Genomic DNA, 21,675 nt, shown 5'->3' on the forward strand with positions numbered 1-21,675 from the left:
GGAGAACTCAGCCCCCAGGGCAGCGAAAGCTTTCTGAACTAGATTGTGCGCTCCCTGGGAGTGCTCAGCCAGGAACAGCCAAGTGACAGATTCCAAAAATAGATAATATTAGCCTTAGATCAGACCCATTTCAGGGCAAAATAGAGCAATAACAGGGGAGTCTGAGAAGCAATTCAGATCCTAAATTGCTTGAATGACAAATCGTGTTACATGCCCTCATTATGACCTAGAAACATTTCATCCAAAGAAGCAAAAACTGACCTTGTCATTAATCTAATGGCTATCTTCAAAGACCTGAAGGATTTTACAGGAAACTACTTGACTAGCTCTCTCTTGTTCTCCACTGAGAGCCAAACAAAGCAAAATGATTTTAATAATCAGCAACGCAAATTTAGATGAGCCATAGATAACATCAAAAGTAACTGCTACCGAATACTGAAATAAACTTAACTGGGATCTTTGTGCAAATCGTTGCCCTGGCCTTCATTACAAGAGATGAGACAGGCAGGTTGGGGTTGAGCGTGCTCCTGTCCGGCAGAGGACAGTCAGCGCTGGGGCAGCCCCAGCCAGGCTGCACAGCAGCACAGGGCCTCACCTCACACACCCCTTACCTCGATGTCCCGGTTCAGCTGCTTCACTATGGCGGTGATGTTCCTGATGTGCTCTTCCAAGAACAGCCTGGCCAGGCGGTCGCCTCCCCCCTTGTTCTGCATTTTTTGCAAGCTGTTGACGATGTCGTCTTTGATGCGGAAGGCGTGCTCCACCAGTGCGGCCGTCGTCTTCTCATGGCACAGGATCCTGTCTTCCAGCTGCTCCACGAGGCTTACAGATGAGTAGGGTGCCATGCTCAGTGACTGGTTGTGTCGGGGCATAGTTCTAACTCGCCTGCGGGAGGGAATCACACGATGGGTGGGGATTGTTCCCTGGGAGCAAGAGTAGTGTTTTTTTTTTTTTCCAAATGCAAGACACCCCAGACAGGAAAATATAAATGAGCTGTCCCTATCAGCTAAGGGGGTGTGAGGCAGGGTTTTTGCCCAGAGGAGTCAGGCAGTAGCTTTAAATAACTGTATCCATTCCCTTAATATTCCCGTAAGAGTTCTGGAGGCGGGCTCTATAACAAGAATAGAGCCCACAAAATGTCTCCCCCAGTGTAAGCAACATCAGGCTTTCTAGCAATATTCCATGGCATGCCCCCCCCCCCAGCCCAGAAGCAGTGCTACAAACTCCTACACGGACAGGACCCTGCAGGTGACAGAAATGATTGGTGTTTGATGGGCAACTCTGGAGAACGGCGAAGGGCACTGTCCCGCTAAAGGGAGCACGGTTCTGTACCACTCTTCAGTGCCCACGTGAGAACGCAAGTCCATTTTGTCACATCATCTCATATTTCAGAAAGAGCCAGGAAATCCAGACTTGTAGGGATAGGTGCCTGATCTGTAACCACTAACAATTCATTGAAAGTTTGTAATATCGCGTAGGAAAGGCATCGCCTTCCAAGAGCCAATTCTGGTCTGAGGGCAACTTGGTTTGCAGCTTGTTATTTCAGTTAACAACACACTACCCTCAAGCCTCCAGAAGCAGGACCTTCACCGTTGGGGTCAATGTCCTACACGGCCACATCTCACATCTCTATGTCTTGAGGTCACTGAATGGGCTACGGTGTTCTACAGATGGAAGCTGGGAGAGGGGGCACAATGATACTCTGCTTGCCCTTGAACAAAGCCACTCTTGAGAATGCAACCGCCACAAGGGTTCCTTTCAAATGACCATCACACTCTCCCTCCCTCGCCACTAGCAGCCCGCACAGGATTGGTGGAAAAGAAAAGTATACCTTAGATGCATATTTTCCATATATTATACCTTTCCTCGGTGACAAGAGAAGGAAATACAGTGCTCCGTTGGGCCATTTTCTTTTTAATAATTCACATCTGTTGAAAAAACATGCATTCAATTATTTAACAGCTTGTATCTAGAACTTGACCTCAAAAGCTATTATTAAGTTACTAAAGTGGTTCATAAATTTTATGGACATGCTGATCCATTAGATTATTAAATGTCTTATGTCTTATACATGACATAAAAAAGCAAATGTTTCCAAATATTAATTTAAAAATGGATGCATGGCAAAATCAGAGTGTTTCTAAAGTTAACATTGTTAAATCTTGATAGAGAAAATCAGTAAAGCTTGCTCATAGGAATTCCCCAAAGTTTCCTCACTGAATCTACACTCAAGCTTGGAAAAGCATTTTTTATGGAGACAAAGTACAAGTACTGGCATTGTGGCATAGTGGGTTAAGCTGCTACATGCGATGCCAATGTCTGAAAGGCGTGCCAATTTGAGTTCCCTGCTGCTCCACTTCCCATTCAGCTCCCAGCTAAAGTGCCTTGGGAAAGCAACAGATAGGCCAAGTGCTTGGGCCTCTGTAGCTACATGGGGGGGCTAAGATGGAGAACCAAAGCTTCTGGCTTATTATTTAACATCTGGGTCTAGCCCCAGATATTGCGACCATTTGGAGGAGAGAACCAGTGCACAGAAAACTCTTTGTGGGTAACTCTACCTTTCAAATGACCAAATAAATCCTGGCGGAAAAAAAAAAATACTCCCTTTACATGGCTTATTCCATCTCCCATTTCGGCAGGGAAAAACCTGAGTCAATTTGATCCCAGGAAATTTAGCAAATTCCATGGCACAGCTGGAAAGTGTTTCTAAATCCATCTTCAATAATAATAACAAATTTAAAAAAAAACTTGATCAGTGGGGCTGTGACTGGGAAGAACCCACCTATACACAAGAAAAAATCAGAATGATGGTTTTCTTTTTTTTTTTTTTTTTTTTTTTTTTTTTATAATCCATTTTATTGTATTGTTGTTGACAATCTTTACATAGTTAACTATAGTTGAAGGAAAATCAAGAAAGAGAAGAGAAAAAAAAAAAAAGGTTCAGGGGGATAGGGAGGTGGGCAATGCTATTATGTCCATATTGTTTCCATCATGTATCTGAGGTAAAAGGGGATATTGAGGGAGAAGCCCCACCCGGTTTCCCGCCCACCCCAAGTCCCGGATGTGGGGCATGCTCTGAGATATGTGCTCAAGTGGAGTTAATAGTTCTGCAGTTATGAGTCACTGCCAGTTTCGCTCGATGAGGTGGTCCACTGATTGATATGGTCCATCATGAAGTCTCCATTTGTCCCATATTTCGCTGCCAACATGTAGCTGAGATGAATGATTGTCCTATTCTGTCTTCTGTCTTTTCTTGGTCAGAACGATGGTTTTCATTAAAACTTGATCATGGGCTCAATGTGATGGCTCAGTGGCTAAAACCCTCACCTTGCATGTGCTGGGATCCCATATGAGCACCAGTTCTAACCCCGGCTGCTCCACTTCCCATCCAGCTCCTTACTTGTGGTCTGAGCAGCAGTAAGGATGGCCCAAAGCCTTGGGACCCTGCACCCAGGTGGGAGACCTAGAAAAGGCTCCTGGCACCTGGCTTCAAATAAGCTCAGCTCTGACTGTTATGGCCACTTGGGGAGTAAACCAGTGAATGAAGATCTGTCTCTCTGTTTCTCCTCTCTGTAAATCTGCCTTTCTAATAAAAATAAATAAATTCTTCTTTAAAAGAACTGTATTATAAGATACAGTCACTCACTTATTAATCAGAGTAACATCTTGCATATAATGATTTGATCGCCACCACTGGTTAGAAATCTGAATAATACTGCAGGATTTGGGGCCCAGCACGGTAGCCTAGTGGCTAAGGTCCTCACCTTGAATGTGCTGGGATCCCATATGGGCGCCGGTTCTAAACCCAGTGGTCCTGCTTCCCATCCAGTTCCCTGCTTGTGGCCTGGGAAAGCAGTCGAGGACAACCCAAACCCTTGGGACCCTGCACCCATGTGGGAGACTCAGAGAAAGCTCCAGGCTCCTGGCTTCAGATCAGTGTAGTTCCGGCCATTACGGCCACTTGGGGAGTGAATCATGGATGGAAGACCTTCATCTCTGTCTCTCCTCCTCTCTATATATCTGACTTAGTAATAAAAATAAATAAATATTTTTTAAAAATACTGCAGGCTTTTAAAAATACTTTGTTTCTTTGGGTTTGCTCAGTGCTGCTGTTGATTGATTGCTGGCAACCTGGATCAGATTCAGCCATCAGTCCTGACCTAGCCACTAGACTGCCGGGGCGCTTCTCATAGATACCATTGTGTTGGCACCACCTTATCAGTGCTTTATTTTTAGAGTTTCAAACTGTGAACATTTTACTTTCCTAGACAAAGAGCTTCAAAATTCCAACAGATTACATTTTGTGGGGTGGTGGAGGGGTAAGTTCATGCCACACAAGCGACGATAAACCAACAAGTGCTTCAGCACCAAAGAGATGGCTGATGTCTGATCAATAGCATGAAGCCAGGATGGGGCATGCTGTCATTTAGAATCTCAGCAATTGTAAAGCTGTCAGATACCTCAGTTGAGATGTTCATGTAAGGAATAACCCAAACAAGACACCTTTATTTGGGGGTGATTACAATGGTGCAGTGGGTTCAGCTGCTTCAGGTGAAGCCACGAAACCTGAGACACAAGAACCCACGTGGGCGCACAGGTTTGACTTCCGGCTGCCCTACTTAAGATCCAGCTCCCTGCTGACACACCTGGGAAAGCAGAGCAGGATGGCCCAAGTGCTTGGGCCTCTGTCACCTACACAAGAGATCAGAGTGGAGTTCCTGGCTAGAGGCTTTGTCCTGGCCCACACCTGGCTGTTGTGACTCTCAGGGGAGTCAGTCAGCATCTATTGCTGCTCTCCTTGAGCGACAGAAGCCCACCTGCCTTGACTTTCTCAAAAGGAAGCCTCGAGTCCACTGACTGTGAGAGATGATTACTGAGCAGCAAGGACTCTGGGTATCGGGTGCTGCGCACGCTCCCCAGCAGGAGCTTCCTACGGCTCCCACGGCGTGAGGTCACCACACATGCCGACACCTGCTCCGTGGGTGCCCTTTCAGAATGCACCGGGAACCTGCTCGTCTGTCCATTCCCTTGGTTGCCCAGGTCATGAGTCTCGGCCAGAACAGGGGGCGTTCTCTGGGGGCCTGCCACAGAACGATACAAAGCGCATATTATAAAAGAAACTGTGTGTGGGTTTCAAAAATATTTTGCCCCGAAATAAAATTTATCTTCTATTTGTTCATGAACTTTTTCAAGTACATCTATATCACAAATGAATAAGGACTGATTAATAAATAAGTCACCAGATCAAATAACTTCTCAAGCATGGTTTCCAAATTTTCCCATTGTGGCTGGCTTACCACCCTGAGGCTGTCACGCCCACATATTTACAAATCTGATCATCTAATACTGTTAATGGGCAAGCGGGCCTACGACTTCATTAGGCTGGTCTGTGTTGTAGGCCATTTTGATTTTGATAGTGCCATGAATCATTGTTATAATAAACCACCTCTGCTTGATTAGTTTAAAATGGGTGAGTTAAGAAGCAGCAGACAGGCAATGCAGCGAAACAAAAATTGAAGCAAGTGTTTTAAAAAAGTAAATCACTCCCGCTGCTCAAGACATACAACGTATCAACAGGACTGTCCGTTTCTCACACTAGTTAAAGGAAATAGCATCTAAATGGAAACTCAGTGAGGAAGGGAGGGGCAAACAGGAAGGAGATATACTCACATATACATATGAATATTTTAAGTAAAACAGGAGACAACTAATCCTTTCGGGACACTGGGTATTTTACCTACTGATTTTAATGCAAAACAATATGAATTTAATAAACTGACAAATAGGAAACTGAATGCCACTCACATAAACACAAAGTTTCACTATTAAAATACAGTGTTGATATATTCTGCTGAGTGTCAGAATAAAATAAAAAAAAAGGCAGCCAAAGCTCTTATGAATAAAGTGGTTGTAATTTGGTGGTTCTAAAAAAAGTCTTATTTCCTTCTACAATGGTTAAAAATAGGGTGGAAAGTTGGAGAGTAGCTGAAGGTGTGTCTGGAAACATAGGTGGGGGCTGTTCTCTCACTGTCTCCATCGCCAGGCTAAGGGTCCAGGACTTGCTCCCAGGGCAGGAAGGACGAGATTCAATGTGGTGGGAAGGCAAGCTACCCTTCCGGAAGGCCTGCTTCCTTTCTATTTCTTAATGTTCCTACATATACATCTCATAGGAAATACGCCCATTTTAAAAACGAAATCTTTATCTGGGGGGCATACTTAGCCTAACAGTGAAGATGACAGGCAGCTGGCATACTGTGTCCAGACCAGAATCCCCGGGCCGGATGTCCACTTCCAGCTCCCGACCCCAGCTGCCTGCTCCTCAGGACACTCGGAGGGAATGGTGATGCCTCAAGAAGCTGAGTTTCTGCCACCCCCAAGGGAGACCTAGACAGAGGTCCCAGCTCCCAACTTGGACCCAACCCAGTACCAACCATTGCTGGCTTGTTTTGTTTTGTTTTGTTTGGGTTTAGTCAGAGGATATGCAGCCTGTCTTTTCTCTCTCTGCGTATGCACCTCTCAAATAAAACCATGTAAATATTTAAAAATAAACCTTTCTATAAAACTTTCTACCAACCAGCATTCTCTGTGCTTTACATAAGGAGATATTTTAGTGCTTACTGTCTGAGCCCAGTGGGAAAAGCATTAAGCAGGTACCCCAAGGCTTGCACGCAGCTGGCGCTGGCCATCCCAACAGTCGAGCTTACAGCTGCACTCAAGCCATCCTTGGCTCTCTGAAACTAGATCATACGTATGCAAGGAAAACTCTGTCACACACATATTTTGTTTGGAGAAATTTGGAACATTCAAAAAGCAGCAGCTTTTTGTAAGCTGAAGAAAATTGCTTTGTGTGATTGAAGTCATATTTTAAAGTTAGGTTCCATCTGAAGACATAAAAGATAAAGTGCAAATCAACACTCAGATTCTACTGAATGCTGTAACTACTTCCATTTTTCTAAAAAAAAAAAATGTGTTTATTTTTATTGGAAATGCAGATTTGCAGAGAGGAGAGACAGAGAGAAGGTTCACTCCCCAAGTGGCCACAATGGCTGGAACTGAGCCAATCTGAAGCCAGGAGCCAGAAGCTTCTTCCAGGTCTCCCACACAAATGTAGGGTCCAAAGGCTTTAAGTCTTCTTCTACTGCTTTCCCACATCACAAGCAGGGAGCTAGATGAGAAGTAGAGCACCTGGGATACAAAACGGCACCCATACAGGATCCCAGTGCATGCAAGGCAAGGGTTTAACCACTAGGCTACCTACCACACAGGGCCCGTAACTATTTCCTTTTCTTATTTTTTTGAGATCTTTTGCTCTAGGACACATTCACTTTTCTTTTTTTTTTTTTTTAGAGATTTATTCATTTTTATTGCAAAGGCGGATATGCAGAGACAGGAAGAGACAGACAGGAAGAGCTTCCGTCCGATGATTCACTCCCCAAGTGAGCAGCAACGGCTGGTGCTGCGCTGCTCCGAAGCCGGGAACCTGGAACCTCTTCCAGGTCTCCCACACGGGTGCAGGGTCCCAAGGCTTTGGGCTGTCCTCGACTGCTTTCTCAGGCTACAAGCAAGGAGCTGGATGGGAAGTGGAGCTGCTGAGATTAGAACCGGCGCCCATATGAGACCCCAGTGCGTTCAAGGCGAGGACTTTAGCCACTAGGCCACGCCGCCAGGCCCCACTTTTCCTTTTTTAAAACAATAAAAACATACACTTTGGGAACATCATGTCAATAGGTGAGGAGAGACACTGCTGTTTTTAATGCCTGTATAGCATGCTAATTATTGTTCAGCTTTTTGGCCTCCCATATCTTTTTTCTTTCTTCTACAAAATCATTCTTGTAGTACAGAGAGCTGATGGCGTGGACTGCCAAATACATTCAAAACTCAAGTTTAGGTAAATCCCCTAACACTGAAATACAAAGACTCAAGAAGGGTTGAGAGATCTGTGTTGTGGCACAGCACGTTGAGCTTCCATATGAGATGTCCCCTAACCCATATCAGAGAATGCTGGTTCCAAGTCCCTGGCGCTCTGCTTCTGATTAAGCTCCCAGCTAGTGAGCCTGGGAATGCAACAGAGAACTGCCCAAGTATGTGGTTCCCAGCCAATCCTAAAGGAGACCCCCACAGAGTTCAGGTTCTAGGACCAACCCCAAGTGCTACATGCATTTAGGGAGTGAGCCAGCACATGGAAGAGCTCTCTGTGTCCCTCCCTCTCTTACTCTGCCTTTCAAATAAACAAATGTTTTTTTAAAAGGTTAAAACTAATTGAACTGTAAGAAGACAAAAATACTGCACCTAGAACTGCCACAGAGCACAGCCTCACTACATTGGTTCAAGCTCATTCTGTATCCTGAGCACCTGGAGCGCAATGGCTGATTCACGTGTTTGCTGGATGAGTGAATGTCAAGGCTAACTGAATGAATGAAAGTCATTTCCCAATGTTGCATTTAATCAACAGGATTAGATTCTGATCACAAGATGAGGAGGGTTGGTCCACATAGTTCATCTAGATACAACAGAGTATGAAGACACAAATGTATTTCCAAGCACCCAAGTTTTGGGAGAAGCAGGGAGATGGAGGTGGCAGCACACATGCCCCAACACTAGCCATTCAGATGCCCTTGCCCATCCCTCTTGCCCTGGGCATATCATCAGCTTGGCTGTCGTTTACCTGCTTATGTGGATGTATAGAAAGGAAGGTCATGAAGGAATCAACAAACACAGGCACTCCATCTGCCAGCCTCTTTCCATGTTTCAAGCTAATACACTGGAAGTAGTCCTCTCAGGGGAACAAGACTTGGGCAAGTCAGCCCCCCCGAAGCCTGGCCATCTGTGACTGCCCTGACAATGTACCTAGACCCACAATGTTGGAAACACGAGGGTCACAACATCGTACCTGTTGTGGAAAGGCAGACTTGTAAGATGGCCCCCGTGACCCCCAACTCCTGGTACACACTTCACGTGCTGCTCTCCCTGGGCTATGGCTGTGACCTGGGATGTGCACTTAGCCATCACACCACAGCACCAGACATCGGCCCACCACCTGTCACCTATACTCAGCAGGTAGCTGTAGTCAGCTGGCATTCTGACACCACGCCAATCAGCACCAGTAGAATTCACTGGGAACTGAACATTTGTTAATATAACTTTTAAGTCACTGAACAAATTTCCAAGTGGTTGTCATGGTTAGAACATCTCAAAGGATATTGAAGGAAGCATAAGAACTTCTAAAGGTTTTTTTTTTTTCATAACATTGGCCCTGTTTTGGTCAGTGAAGGCAAATTATAAAGCAAACCTAATTTGTCCTAGGAGAAAAATCACAAAAGATATTGTTGATGCCCACAGACTGGTATAAAGATAGCTTGATGAGACTAAATATTGGCCAAAAATATGCACAGAGCAATGGAAAAGCCAGATGGAACTGTGAATTTATGACATCATTTTGAAAAGAAATATTCACTATCTAATAAAGCAGAAGATGCACAAACTCCATGAACCAATAATTTTCTTACTAAGAAACAGGAACTTTCTGAATGGGCTCACAAGGAAATAGTTACAATAATAATGAAGGTAATATTGTTTCTGATACTCAAAAAGCATTTTGTGGAGGGCAGAAGGGAATACTCAGGCAACTGCAGGAATCAGCTGTGTGATAAATTCACATAATAAATGAATAAACAGTGCTGAAGATAAATAAAATAGAATTCCAAGTCCCAGTTAAGAAGCCACCTGGGATATCTATATCCTCATCAGAGTGTCCTGGTTATTCCACTTTCCACATATCTTCCTACTAACACGCACCTGGCAGGCAGCAAATAATAGCCCAACACTTGAGTCCTAGGTATCCATGTGGAAGACCTAGCTGGAAGTCCTGCCCCTGGCCTCAGCCTGACCTGCCGTGGCGGTTTCAGCATGAGCAGAATGAATCAGCAGATGAAAGACCAACCTCTCTCTTTCTCCCCATTCCTGTCTCTCTACCTTTCAAATAAAATGAAAATAAATAAAAGAATTCCAAAGTCCCCATGTGAATGAAGCTCACGCATATATTAAAGGAAAGAAGCAAACGGAAGAAGGATATGAGCAAAAGATGATACTATTTTTAGAATTAAAACGTTTCAAATAGTGTTGAGCATTTGGCCTAACAGGTTTGACACCGCTTGGGATACTGCATCCCACACTGGAGTGCTTGGGGTGCACAGTGGCTCTCTCCACAAGCCCAGCTTCCTGCTAAAGCACATGCTAGAAGGCAGCAGATGCCGGCTCTCACACTTGGGCCCATATCACACATGTAAGAGACCTGGATGGAGTTCCCAGCTCCTGGCATCAGCCCGCCCCAGCCCCAGCTGTTGCAGGCATTTGGGGAGGGACCCAGCAGATGGTAGATCTATGCCTCGCAACCAAAATAATAATAATAATAATTACAATATACCAAATAATATGCTGAATGTACAATACCTAAAGACAAACATGTAAATAATAAACTCTAAATATTTATCTCAAAGTGGGAAAGTCAGGATTGGGTGAGGGGAATCAGATAAAGTAATACAGCGACCACCAACTGAATGTATAATGTGTTATATATTAAACTTAATTTTTCCATAATATCATTAAGAAAGAAAACCACAATTAAAAAGAAAAAGATAAAATATATGAGAACCAGGAGATCACAGGAATTTGAAGAAGACCCAAATTTTTATGTCTCCAGGGCATGCAAAGATGTCAGTCGCGCCCTACTCCAGCACCACAGAACTGGAAATCACGGCAGTAGTGACTCATTTCCTCCAGTTCGTCCATGCTTCACATGGGATCTTAGCTAAATACCATTTGCATAAATGGCTATGGGTTAAGGGCACAACAGTTCAAAGATAGTTCCTTAGAACCTGGTATGTCCATTTAAGAGTATCACTAGCTATTTAAAATAATGGTTACAAAGACTATCAAGTCACATGCAACATAAACATGTTAGCTGTATCATGAAAGTTTTAAAAATTAAAAAGATGTGTTGGAGGAACCAAACAGACTATAATTTAGACCTGGACCCCAGAGATTTGTTCAATGGCACCTCAACTGAGGCTGTGTGAAAACTTTCTAAGTTTGATGACCCTGCAAATTTTCAGTTATCTTGACCACTGTGGCTGCCACTTTTGCCACATCCTGCTCCCCCCAACACAGTGAGAAGTCTGCCTGACCCTGACCAATAGACATGGATAGAACAGGGGACCAAGGACAGGGCAAGGGCAAGACAACCACAGAAACCAATTAACTGCTTCTCTCCCATTTTCCTAACTGACCGCCCCTCCAGTCCTCTACTCCCATGTGAGGGTGTGTCCATGGAGTTGAGGTTACTTTTAGCGTTGTTTCTCCCTCCCTTGTGTCTCTCTTCCCATACAATGTTCTCATGTCCAATTGTTGGAATTACTTCCTCAGTATAGATTCTTGGTATCCAGCTAAACCATTTGGTGGCTATGTTTTTTTGTTTGTTTGTTTGTTTGTTTGTTTTTGGCAGAAGGGGGAAGAAGGCAGCTGTGCAGCTGAGTCCAGAATGCCTAATTACCAAAGACAATGGCTCCAGATTGGTAAGGCCAAAGGCAGACCCACCACTGTCAGCAGGAGTCTTCCACATATTCACAACAAAGCTTAGATGATGGAAGTGTCTCCAAAGTGTGTGCCAAGGAAATTAAAACAGCACCGAAGAGCAAGTCCTGTCTCCTCTTTTTAAAAAAATTTAAGATTTTTTTTAATTTGAAATGCAGATTTACAGAAAGGAGACACATAGATGGAATGATCTTCCATTTGCTGGTTCGCTACCCAAGTGGCCACAATCGCCAGAGCTGAGCCAATCTGAAGCCAGGAGCCAGGAGCTTCTTCCTGGTTTTCCACAGCACATGTAGGGGCCCAAGCTCTTGGGTCATTCTCTGCTGCTTTCCCAGGCCAGAAGCACGGAGCTGGAAGGGAAGTGGAACAGCCAGGACATGAACCAGTTCCCATATGGGATTCTGGCACTTGCAAGGGGAGGATTTGCCTATTGAGCCATGGCACTAGCCCCATCCTGTCTCCTTAAGAAGTAATTCATCCTTCACATTCTTGGCCAGCATTTTGGGGAATGGGTGAGCATTCTTTGGGAGAAATACACTGAGCTAACATATTCAGTGATATAAATAGTTGTGAAGATGACTTGGGGACATCCTAATTAGGGCTTTATGTGGCCTCTGAGACAATGGGCATCTTCATACAGAATGTCTGTCCTTGTACCTGTAAGAAGGTCAAGGACAGATAAAGCTTGTCCAATCAACACTCTGATTTTTTTCCATCAGAAATAACCCTGGCAACCCAGAAAGCCCTCAATCACCTGGAGAGCTTGAGGCAGGGATGCTAACCAACACTGGAAGTGCTCTCACGGTATTATTTTTCAAGACAGTGGAAAGAAATAAATTAAATGATAAACAGTGACATTTGGTGTCCTTTTCATCTGCTTTCCAAACTACTTTAGTAAAGCACGCTGTTTTCACAATGACAAAGATTTAAATAAACATGTCTTAAAAAGAATGAACAGGGCCCAGCAGCGTGGCCTAGCGGCTAAAGTCCTCGCCTTGAAAGCACCGGGATCCCATATGGGCGCCGGTTCTAGTCCCGGCAGCTCCACTTCCCATCCAGCTCCCTGCTTGTGGCCTGGGAAAGCAGTTGAGGACGGCCCGATGCATTGGGACCCTGCACCCGCGTGGGAGACCCGGAAGAGGTTCCAGGTTCCTGGCTTCGGATCGGTGCGGATCGGCGCGCACCGGCCCATTGCGGCTCACTTGGGGAGTGAATCATCGGACGGAAGATCTTCCTTTCTGTCTCTCCTCCTGTCTCTGTATATCTGACTTTGTAATAAAAATAAATCTTTAAAAAAAAAAAAAGAATGAACAGCAAACACACACACACATACACACAGGTCACTCATGTAGAGCTACCAAAACCAAAAAGGAAACCTTGGGATTTAGAAGCCCGTAAGGTTCATCTAAACTGAGTTTGTTGTCAGTTTTTCCCCTTGGCTTTCCTGTTCCTCAGAGACTCGGATCTATTTTGTATGGTGCAGGTCAGAGGAGCCACCAGCAAGCATCCCACAAGCCTTGGGCTCCAGGGAAAGTGAGTGAGTTCCTCTACCGGGTCCCACAATGGAGACTTCCAATGCAATTTGTCAAAATGGTTCTAATTTCACTTTGCAGAAGAAAATTGTGCTGGTGGTAGAAAGGCGAGGGTGACTATGTTTTTGTTGTTTTAACTGATGAGCAGAGAGGCAGAAACAGGCAGAGATCTACCAGCTGCTTCAACTCCCCGAGATGCCCACAACAGTCTGAGGCCAGACCAGTCCCAAGCCAGAAGCCAGGATCCCAATTTGGGTCTCCCATGTGGATGGCAACAACCTAACCCACTTGAACCATCACCTGCTGCTTTCCAATATCTGCATTAGCAGGAAGCCAGAACTAGGAGTAGAGCCAGGACTCAACCCCAGGCACTCGGCCACAGGATGCTGGAATTCCAAGTGGCATCTTCACCATTGCATCAACCACCTGCCACTAATTGTGTTTCTGATTCATACAGATGTACTTCAGGACGTTTTAAACGGTGGCCTTCTTGGCAGTGCAGTCTTCACTGTATAACTGAAGGGGCCCAGGAAATCCATCAAACGCACATGACTTCTGTCGTTTCCAGATGGATTTGGAGACAGATCCTAGAAACCCCAAAAGTGGCCACTAGCACTGCTTTAATCCAATCCCCAAAGTTTGGAATGATGTTAACATTTTAATGGCGAACCCTTGCAGAAACAGATTGGTTTTTGTTCTATTATTAACAACTATTTTGAAATGCTACTTAAGTCTCCTATTGTTATTTGAACTTTGCAAGGATTATTTCTCTCCAATGGAGCTGGTTTGGGGCAGCAACGACCATCCCCTACAAGAATCTGTAATGCCAGGAAGCTGAGCACAGTGCCTCCTCGCAGAGGCTCATAAATATTTGTTCGCTTGCCTTTTTGTTTTGCTCATGTGGGAAGACCCATCGTTTTAATTATTGAGTGGTTCTGCCCAAGTGACATCCTCCCAGCTGACTCAAGGGGGCCTTCCAGCTGTGAGCTGGGCAGACTGCTTCAGGTCACTGTGCAGGGAACAAGCTGCTCACGTGCGCATGTAACCTCACCAAAAAAGTCAGTGACTCTGACTCCGAGGGTGTTCTGGTATGATCAACAGCTATATTTGGCAACTTCTCTTTCGAGCATTAGAGAAGACACATAACCAAATGTTAAAAAGGGAAGCTGCCAAATGCAATCGCTTGAACAGAAAAAAAAATATTATTAAAAGCTGATGTAAACTCTCTACCTACAGAATGTTCTACCCACACCCTCAAAGGCACCAGGGTTCACGGAGAGGAGGGGCAGGCAGTGCTGGCGCCGATGACGCCATGCTACCTGGGACTTGTGCACTCCCCTGTCGCCATGGATGTGCCTCTGAGTGCACAGCCCAGGATCAAAGGGGCAGCTTGCAGCTGATGCCCAGAGGGAGGGGCCTGTACCTGTCTTCTTCACCTGGGAATCTCCGAGAGCTCCTCTGATTTGGGGGAATGAGGTAAGTTCAGCTCATTCACTGCATAACTATTTAAAGGGAGCAAGATGGTTCAGAGATGCTTAAAAGCGGGGCGGGGAGGGGAGGAGAAGAAAAATGAAATCTGTGCTGAACACAGAAAACAAGCTGAAGGCACCAGGGGTTTCTGAACAGCATCCTCCTGGTTAAACAATGTGCAGAATTCCAAAGCACGAAAGCAACCCCCACACTTTCTCTCCCACATAAACACACTTCTCAGTGAAGCCACACAGAGACACACATCAGCAGAGACCCTCGGCTGCTTTCAGCTCTGGACCTGCTTCTCCTGGGGGGGCAACCCAAAGGGCAAGGGGGTTCTCCAGTCCACAGGTGCAGACATATCTTGAGCCTGGGATCCTGCAGGGCCCAGTAACCCCACAACTCTATACCCCAAAATCTGGTTTCTGTCCTCAAGTTCCAGTGTGGCTCTAGCAGAGACTGAAAAATGCAGGCCTTTCAGGGTTTGTGAACCGGCACACTCCCAGGCATTTCTCCCCGCAGGCCAGAGAGAAACAAACGATGATCTGATAAGCCATGGAATCATCACAGCTAACTTCATTTTTGAAATACCTGGGATCACTGAGCCATGGCAGAAAAGCAGCAAAACACCACCGAGGAACAAAACACAACTGAGTGTTCTCCTTTTTCGAAAATCACCCACATTTGTATTAAAAACTCATAGAACCTAAAACCACATCTAGTAAGTAAAAAATAAATAATACAGGGAGAGGGAAGAAAATAGAAGAATTACTGAGAGAGCAACAGGCAGGGTCAGGCATTGGGTACAGCAGTAAGGACTGGCGTGGCACCTGTGCATTCCATAGCAGAGTCTCAGCTCACCTCCAATTCTGGTTGACATGCACCCTTGGAGACTCCAGTAGAGCTGCTGGCTTATGGCTTCTTCTGCCTGGCCCCGGCCCAGTCACTGGTTGGTGAGATAACTCACAAGTGAACCAGTGGTTGGAAAATCTATTTCCCTATCTCTCTTTGTCTCACTGTCTTTCAAACAATAATTAATTAATTAATTAAAATGCTTAAGGCCCAGAGTGATGGCCTAGTGGTCCTCACCTTACACATGCCGGGATCCCATATGGGCGCTGGTTCTAATCCCGGCTGCTCCATCTCCCATCCAGCTCCCTGCTTGTGGCCTGGGAAAGCAGTCGAGGATGGCCCAAAGCCTTGGGACCCTGCACCCGTGTGGGAGGCCTGGGGGAAGTTCCAGTCTCCAGGCTTCGGATCAGCACAGCAGAAGCCCGTTGCGCTCACTTGGGGAGTGACTCATCAGATGGAAGATCTTCCTCTCTGTCTCTCTTCCTCTCTGTATATCTGACTTTGCACTAAAAATAAATCTTTTTAAAAAATGTTTAGCCAAGGAGAGGAATGGGCAGAGGGAAGACAGAGGGTGAGAAAGAGCGAATGGAGGAAGAAGAGGCAATGCTGAGGCGGAGCGGAGGGGTGAGAGGAGACAGGTGGCTGGAGGCTCCACATGGAGGAACATGGCTGAGAAACGTCTCTCACATTCCACTGCTCATTTAAGGTGTGAAGAACTAGATGGGCCATTTTTATTATGCTGTGTTAGTTTTCTCTACTTTATTTTTTTAAATCAAATACACTCTTTCTTTGGACATATGTAGCAAAATTAAAATATCATCAGGGAAAATGGAGGATATGGCAGTCTATCGGAACCTGCAGTGGACACCTGGCATCACAACAGAGGACAGAACAAATCAATCAACTACCCAGCCATATGTGGCAGAGAAAAACTGGGCAAACGGGAACTCTAAGGTGGACTATGTCAATCAGTGGATTCTACAGCGACTTCATTGTGCTTGGAATGGCGAGGTTAGCAGCAGTTCATAACTGCTGAACTATCAAAGCCACTTCAGCAGCACCCTCAGAGCATGCCCCACACCAGGGACCTGGGATAGGTGGGATACTAGGTGTGGCTTCTCCCTTTATCTCCCCCTTTACCTCAGATACAGGAAAAAAAACAATGTGGAAATAATAGTCTTAGACACTTTCCTGTAGCCCTTGAGCCTTTTTGCCCTAATTAATCATGTAAAGATAGTCAAAAACAAAGAAAAAAAAATTTTAAATGTCATCAGGGAAAAACCATTACTGTCACCTACTACATGGAAATATCTTTGCAAGGTATCCAATACTTTACTGGGAGATAACTATTTTGAGCCAACCCCCAGCTGACTCTCAAGGTAAGACATGATGGGCCTCCCGTCCACCATCAAAGATTCAACGTAAGGCCACTTGCACCGTCGCGTATGATTTAATCCAATAAATTAGAGCAGTCAAAACAAATACCCATTGAGCATCTGCAGCCCTGAACAAGAGCTGGGTCCCATACTGCAAGCACTTCAACTCACTAAGAGGACACTAGCAAGTCACCAAACACGAGTAGAGTGGCTCACCAGCGTTGCCTGAGTGCCACCAACCAGGCATCGCCACTGGGACAAGGCAGAAGGAAAGAGCATCGGATCTTCAAAGCAATGAGTCAAGTAAACAGGATGGCATGAGCAAGGGTGGCACAGAGCAGGATCTCCACTAGTGACAACCACCAGGCACACATGTAGTTGCTGGAAGGCAGGCTGAGGCCAAGCATGGAGACCTGCACTCCACAACAGCCCAAGCAAGAGAGACTGGAGGCACAGAAGAGGTGGAGATGGTGCAGGGAGCAACCCAGGCCTCCTTGGACAACCGGATACAGAGGTATAAATAAAAGGAATAATCCAAGGGTTCAAGGCCCTGTCTCAGGGGGAAAAGATGACACACCTAAAATCATCAAGGAATACCCCCACGCAGGAGAAGCGTCATCAGACAAGCTCAAGTTAAAGGGTATTCTGTGAAGGAACCAGACAGGAGCCCTGCTAAGTGTCAAGGTGATGAAGGGGGACCGGGGAACTGTTAGCGGGAACCATACCAGGTTAGAGAGGATAGAGGCATGACGAGTAAGGCAGCAACAGGTCCTGGACTGGATCCTGAACTAAAATGATGCTTTTACATGTGCGTGTGTGTGCATGTGTGTGTGTGTGTGTGTGATCCCCTCCACACACACACATACATTTCTCTCCAAAAAAAAAAAAAAAGACATTTTTAGGACAATCGTTTTCCTTGAAATAAGACATACTAGGTAATACTACAGAATCAATATTAAATAATTTACACACTTGTTATAAAGCAAATGTTCTTTTGGAAAAGGAAACAAATACATTAGTATTTAAGGGAAGAACAATTCTACGTGCACCTGTTAGTATACACATATTTTTATGTATGTGTTTGGAAGGCAAAACTCATGCAGAAGAAAGAGAATATGAAGGACTGAGAAAGATAATGCAAGTGTGATAAAAAAAAGTTCATATTCACAGAGTTTGGTTGAAAAGCATGTTGGAGCAATTTAATATTCTCACAGCATGTCTACATATTGGAATCCTTCCCAAATGCAAAGTTAACAGGGTAAGAGGGGAAGCAGGGAAATAATTAAGGAAGCCAGAATGACAACATAGAGACAAAGCAGCCAGGCTTCTGGGAATTCAAATTTGAACAGAATTTGGGAGAGAGATCAGCACAGATATCATGGATGGTGTACAGACATCTGAATGCCTAAGCAAAGTAGGATTCAAAGCAAGGCTCAAGGATGCGACCCCAGGGTTCCTCAATAAGCAGGACCTGACTTCAGTCACACTTACTTCACCCTATTGCAAGAAAGCTACGCCCGTGACATTGGCATGCCATAGTGGTGCCAGTTCAAGTCCTAGCTATGCCACTTCCCATCCAGCTCCCGGCTAATGCACCTGGGAAATGCAGCAGAAGATGGTCCAAGTGCAAGGAAGACTCGGATGAAGCTCCTGGCTTTGGCATGGTCCATCCCTGGCCACTGAGGCCATCTGGGCAAGAACCAACAAATGGAAGGCCCCTGTCTAACTCTGACTTTCAAAATCAATCCATCAATCTTTAAAAACAAAAGCTCTTTGCCTTACTGAATCGGGCAAGCACCGCAGGAACGATGCACTGGTGAGAAAAGTGTCCCCCACCACCTCTTTTTCATTGCTGTGGCCTTGAGATAAGGGTGAGGGTGGGAGGGAGAAGGGAGAAGATAGGAGAGAAACAGACCAACACCCTCAGGGAATCCCCGACTTGGGGCCAGGAGGGAAAAGGAGACCGCTGAGGCCCACCAAGAACCCAGAGAGCAGGTGCAGGGAAGAGACTGGCTCAGGAGGCAACAGACACAGGGATAGGATCAGAGAGCTTAGGGTGGAGCAGAGGTTCAGATATGTGGCCATGACACCTCTCGCAGAGTCCATGAGGAAGCAGGTGCAACAGAAAGGCGGGGTGAAGCCAGAGGGAGTGGGTAGGCAGGCAAAGGAGAGAAGAGAATCCCCACAACTATTCCGCAAAGTAACAGGGTCTGGAGCTGTGCTGTCCCAGACAGGTAGCCATTGGTCCCGTGGGATGCCTGAAACTCTATTGAAATATACACACTAGCCAGATTTCATGAATTCAAAAGTCACATGTGGTGGCTGACTACCCCAGGGGGACAGGGCAGACAGGAAATATCTTCCTCACTGCAGAAAGTGCTTCTGAGCAGAACCAGAATTCCAGCACTGTCTTGTATGAGAATGTTCTTCTAACATGCGGTGGAATGAGGGCTGGAGCAGAGTAAGAAAGAACCAAGAAAACCAAAGACAGGGAATAACAGGTAGATCAAGTTCCCTAAAGAGGCAAGAAGGGTGGTGGGGGCCGGTGTCATGGCACAGTAGGTTAAGCCTCCGCCTGTGGTACCAACCACCCCATATTGTTCAAGCCCTGGCTGCTCTCCTTCCCAATCCAGCTCCCTACTCACTGCCTGGGAAAGCAGGAGAGGATAGCTCAAGTCCTTGGGACCCTGCGCCCATGAGGGAGACTCAAAAGAAGCAGCTGGCTCCTTACTTTCAATCAGTCCAGTTCTGGCTGCTGCAGCCATTTGGAGAGTGAAACAATGACAAGATCTCTCTGTTTCTCCTGTCTCTGTCACTCTGACTTCCAAATAAAAAGAGAAACAGATCTTTAAAAAAGAGAGAGGAGGAGAGGCATGAAGGAAGAAGTCCAGAAGCTGAACAGAACAGTGTCTGTGGATTAATCTCAAAGAAGGGACTCGCAGATATCAAGTTCCTTTGAGAAACAGCAAACAAGAAGTGGAGGGAAGCAGTCTACAATAGGGAGGAAGGTATGCTGAGAAATTACACTGAATGAAGCACAGAAAGCTCAAACAGGGACATTCTTGATCTCATCAATGACAAAAGGCTACATCCTGAAAGAGAACCAACTGGATGTGTAAGTAACCGAACAGACAATGTGTCTAAAGGCAGAGTTGATACAAGGTGACCTTTCTTTCTTATACTCCATAGGAGAGCATGACCTAGATGAAATCAGAGGTAGCATAAATCTGCAGTGGAAACGATCCAAAGAGCTTTATGACTTTCTCCCAGATAACCTGGCAAGCTGGTGGGGTTGGGGGGAGTACCTGAAGACCAGAATATAAAAAACCCAGTAACATTAGGAGGAAGGATTCCGGGAGTTCGCGCAGCAGAATTGAAGCGAGTGGCAACCCACACACTCCGAGGGAAGAATGGGAGTCGCCAGGAACTCAGGAACTGAGACAGCAAGTGATTAACCAGACACAGTCCTCAATGATGGCTACAAGCAGGTGTAGTCAGTAGAAATTAACTGCAAAGTAGGCAGACGTCCAAGTTCCAGATCTTGAAAGAGAAAATTCCCAAGACAACGCCAAACCCAGAAAACCAGCAGTTGAAGTAAAGTGAAAATGGAACCAAGAAGCTTTGGATGTTGAGGGCTTTCAAGGTCGATGAGTGAAGAAGTCCCAACACAGCTCCCCAAAGTCACTGGCAGGAGACAAGGCAGAGAAGAGAGGAAGCTAGTGGCTCACATTTTTGGACCATTGTTTAGTACTTTAGCATCGAGTGAAGTGATTCCCAACCCCGGGTGTGTATCCGCATCATCCAGAGAGCTCTGTTTTCTCTTGTCATCCTCCCTCCTCCACCACTCCTCCTCCTCTTTTTTGGGTTTGTTTTTAAAAGGAGGATTTTTTTTTTTTAGGACTCCACCAGCCTGACAATTCTAATTTAGTGTATCTGAGCGTCTACAAAGCCTTGTTTTTCAAAATGTTCCAGGAGATTCTGAGCAGCCTCCAAGTTTGGGAAGTGCTGAGCCAGAACATCAGGAAAGAGGGATGGATGGAGGCACGAGCAGACAGCACGACCTTCTCAGGGAAGACCTGGCTGGCGACACTGACCTGTCGGTGGAGGGTTTGGCACTAGGCTAAGACGGGAGAGGACAGCAGAGGCTGATCTGAGGAAAGCTGCTGGTGCTACAGGAGAAAGAGAAGCTGGGCTCAGGCACAAAAACATGAAAACATAGAAGTATGGCTGCAGGATGCAAACACCACTGCGACCCAGGTGGGAGTCGTGCCGGTGAGCAGCGGCAAAGACACAAGGCTGAACAGTTCTTAAGGAGGAGGATTCAAGTACAACCAGGTGTGGCTCCTTAAAAGGTGTATAGGGTTTCATGGTTGAACTCCTGAGCAGAAAGGAGTTTACTGACTGTAGGCAGTCAGATTTCTAGCCTGTAAATCATTAAAGAGTATTAACACCCCCCCCCCAAAGTAAACAACCTTGCAGAAGCTTATTCATTAACACGGAGAAGTCTGTCTTCCCAGCTCACATTCTCAAACACGTGAGATCAGAATGCATGTCAAGGGGAGCCTGGATGCAGAAAGTCAGAAGGGGCAAGGAGACACTCTGGGAAGACAGCACACAGGCCGTCTTCCTTCCCCCTACCTTGGGAGAAGAGGGAAGCTGGTGCACACAGAATATGGAAGAGACTGTCTTTTTTAGTATCAGCCAGTGACAAAAATAGAAGAGGTGCTACAGCCTACTGGGTCTTAGGAACAGCCCCCTTACACTCACACACTTGCATGCACACCCAGACAGGTTCTGAAAGCAGATATAAACTGCACATCGTAGGGATGGTTCTTACTGAAGACCATATTTCCTGT

At 45.7% G+C, this 21,675-nt stretch overlaps 1 protein-coding gene across 3 annotated transcripts in view; it reads right to left on the reverse strand.

Annotated features, from left to right (window-relative positions):
- Positions 1-21,675, reverse strand: part of FAM81A (family with sequence similarity 81 member A) — a 79,742-nt gene that overhangs the window by 56,931 nt on the left and 1,136 nt on the right. For 2 of the 3 annotated variants that reach the window (XM_058665766.1, XM_058665764.1), the window contains exons 2-3: positions 1,861-1,928; positions 612-885 (exon numbers count right to left, since the gene is read on the reverse strand). In XM_058665766.1, the coding sequence (XP_058521749.1) occupies positions 612-885; positions 1,861-1,907 (321 nt within the window). In that variant the 5' untranslated portion in view covers positions 1,908-1,928. Of the gene's footprint in view, positions 1-611; positions 886-1,831; positions 1,929-21,675 lie in introns of all 3 variants that reach the window. The other variant, XM_004578035.2, reaches the window with a different exon arrangement.

This window comes from Ochotona princeps, chromosome 6 (genome assembly GCF_030435755.1).
Source record: "Ochotona princeps isolate mOchPri1 chromosome 6, mOchPri1.hap1, whole genome shotgun sequence".
Lineage (NCBI taxonomy): Eukaryota > Metazoa > Chordata > Mammalia > Lagomorpha > Ochotonidae > Ochotona > Ochotona princeps.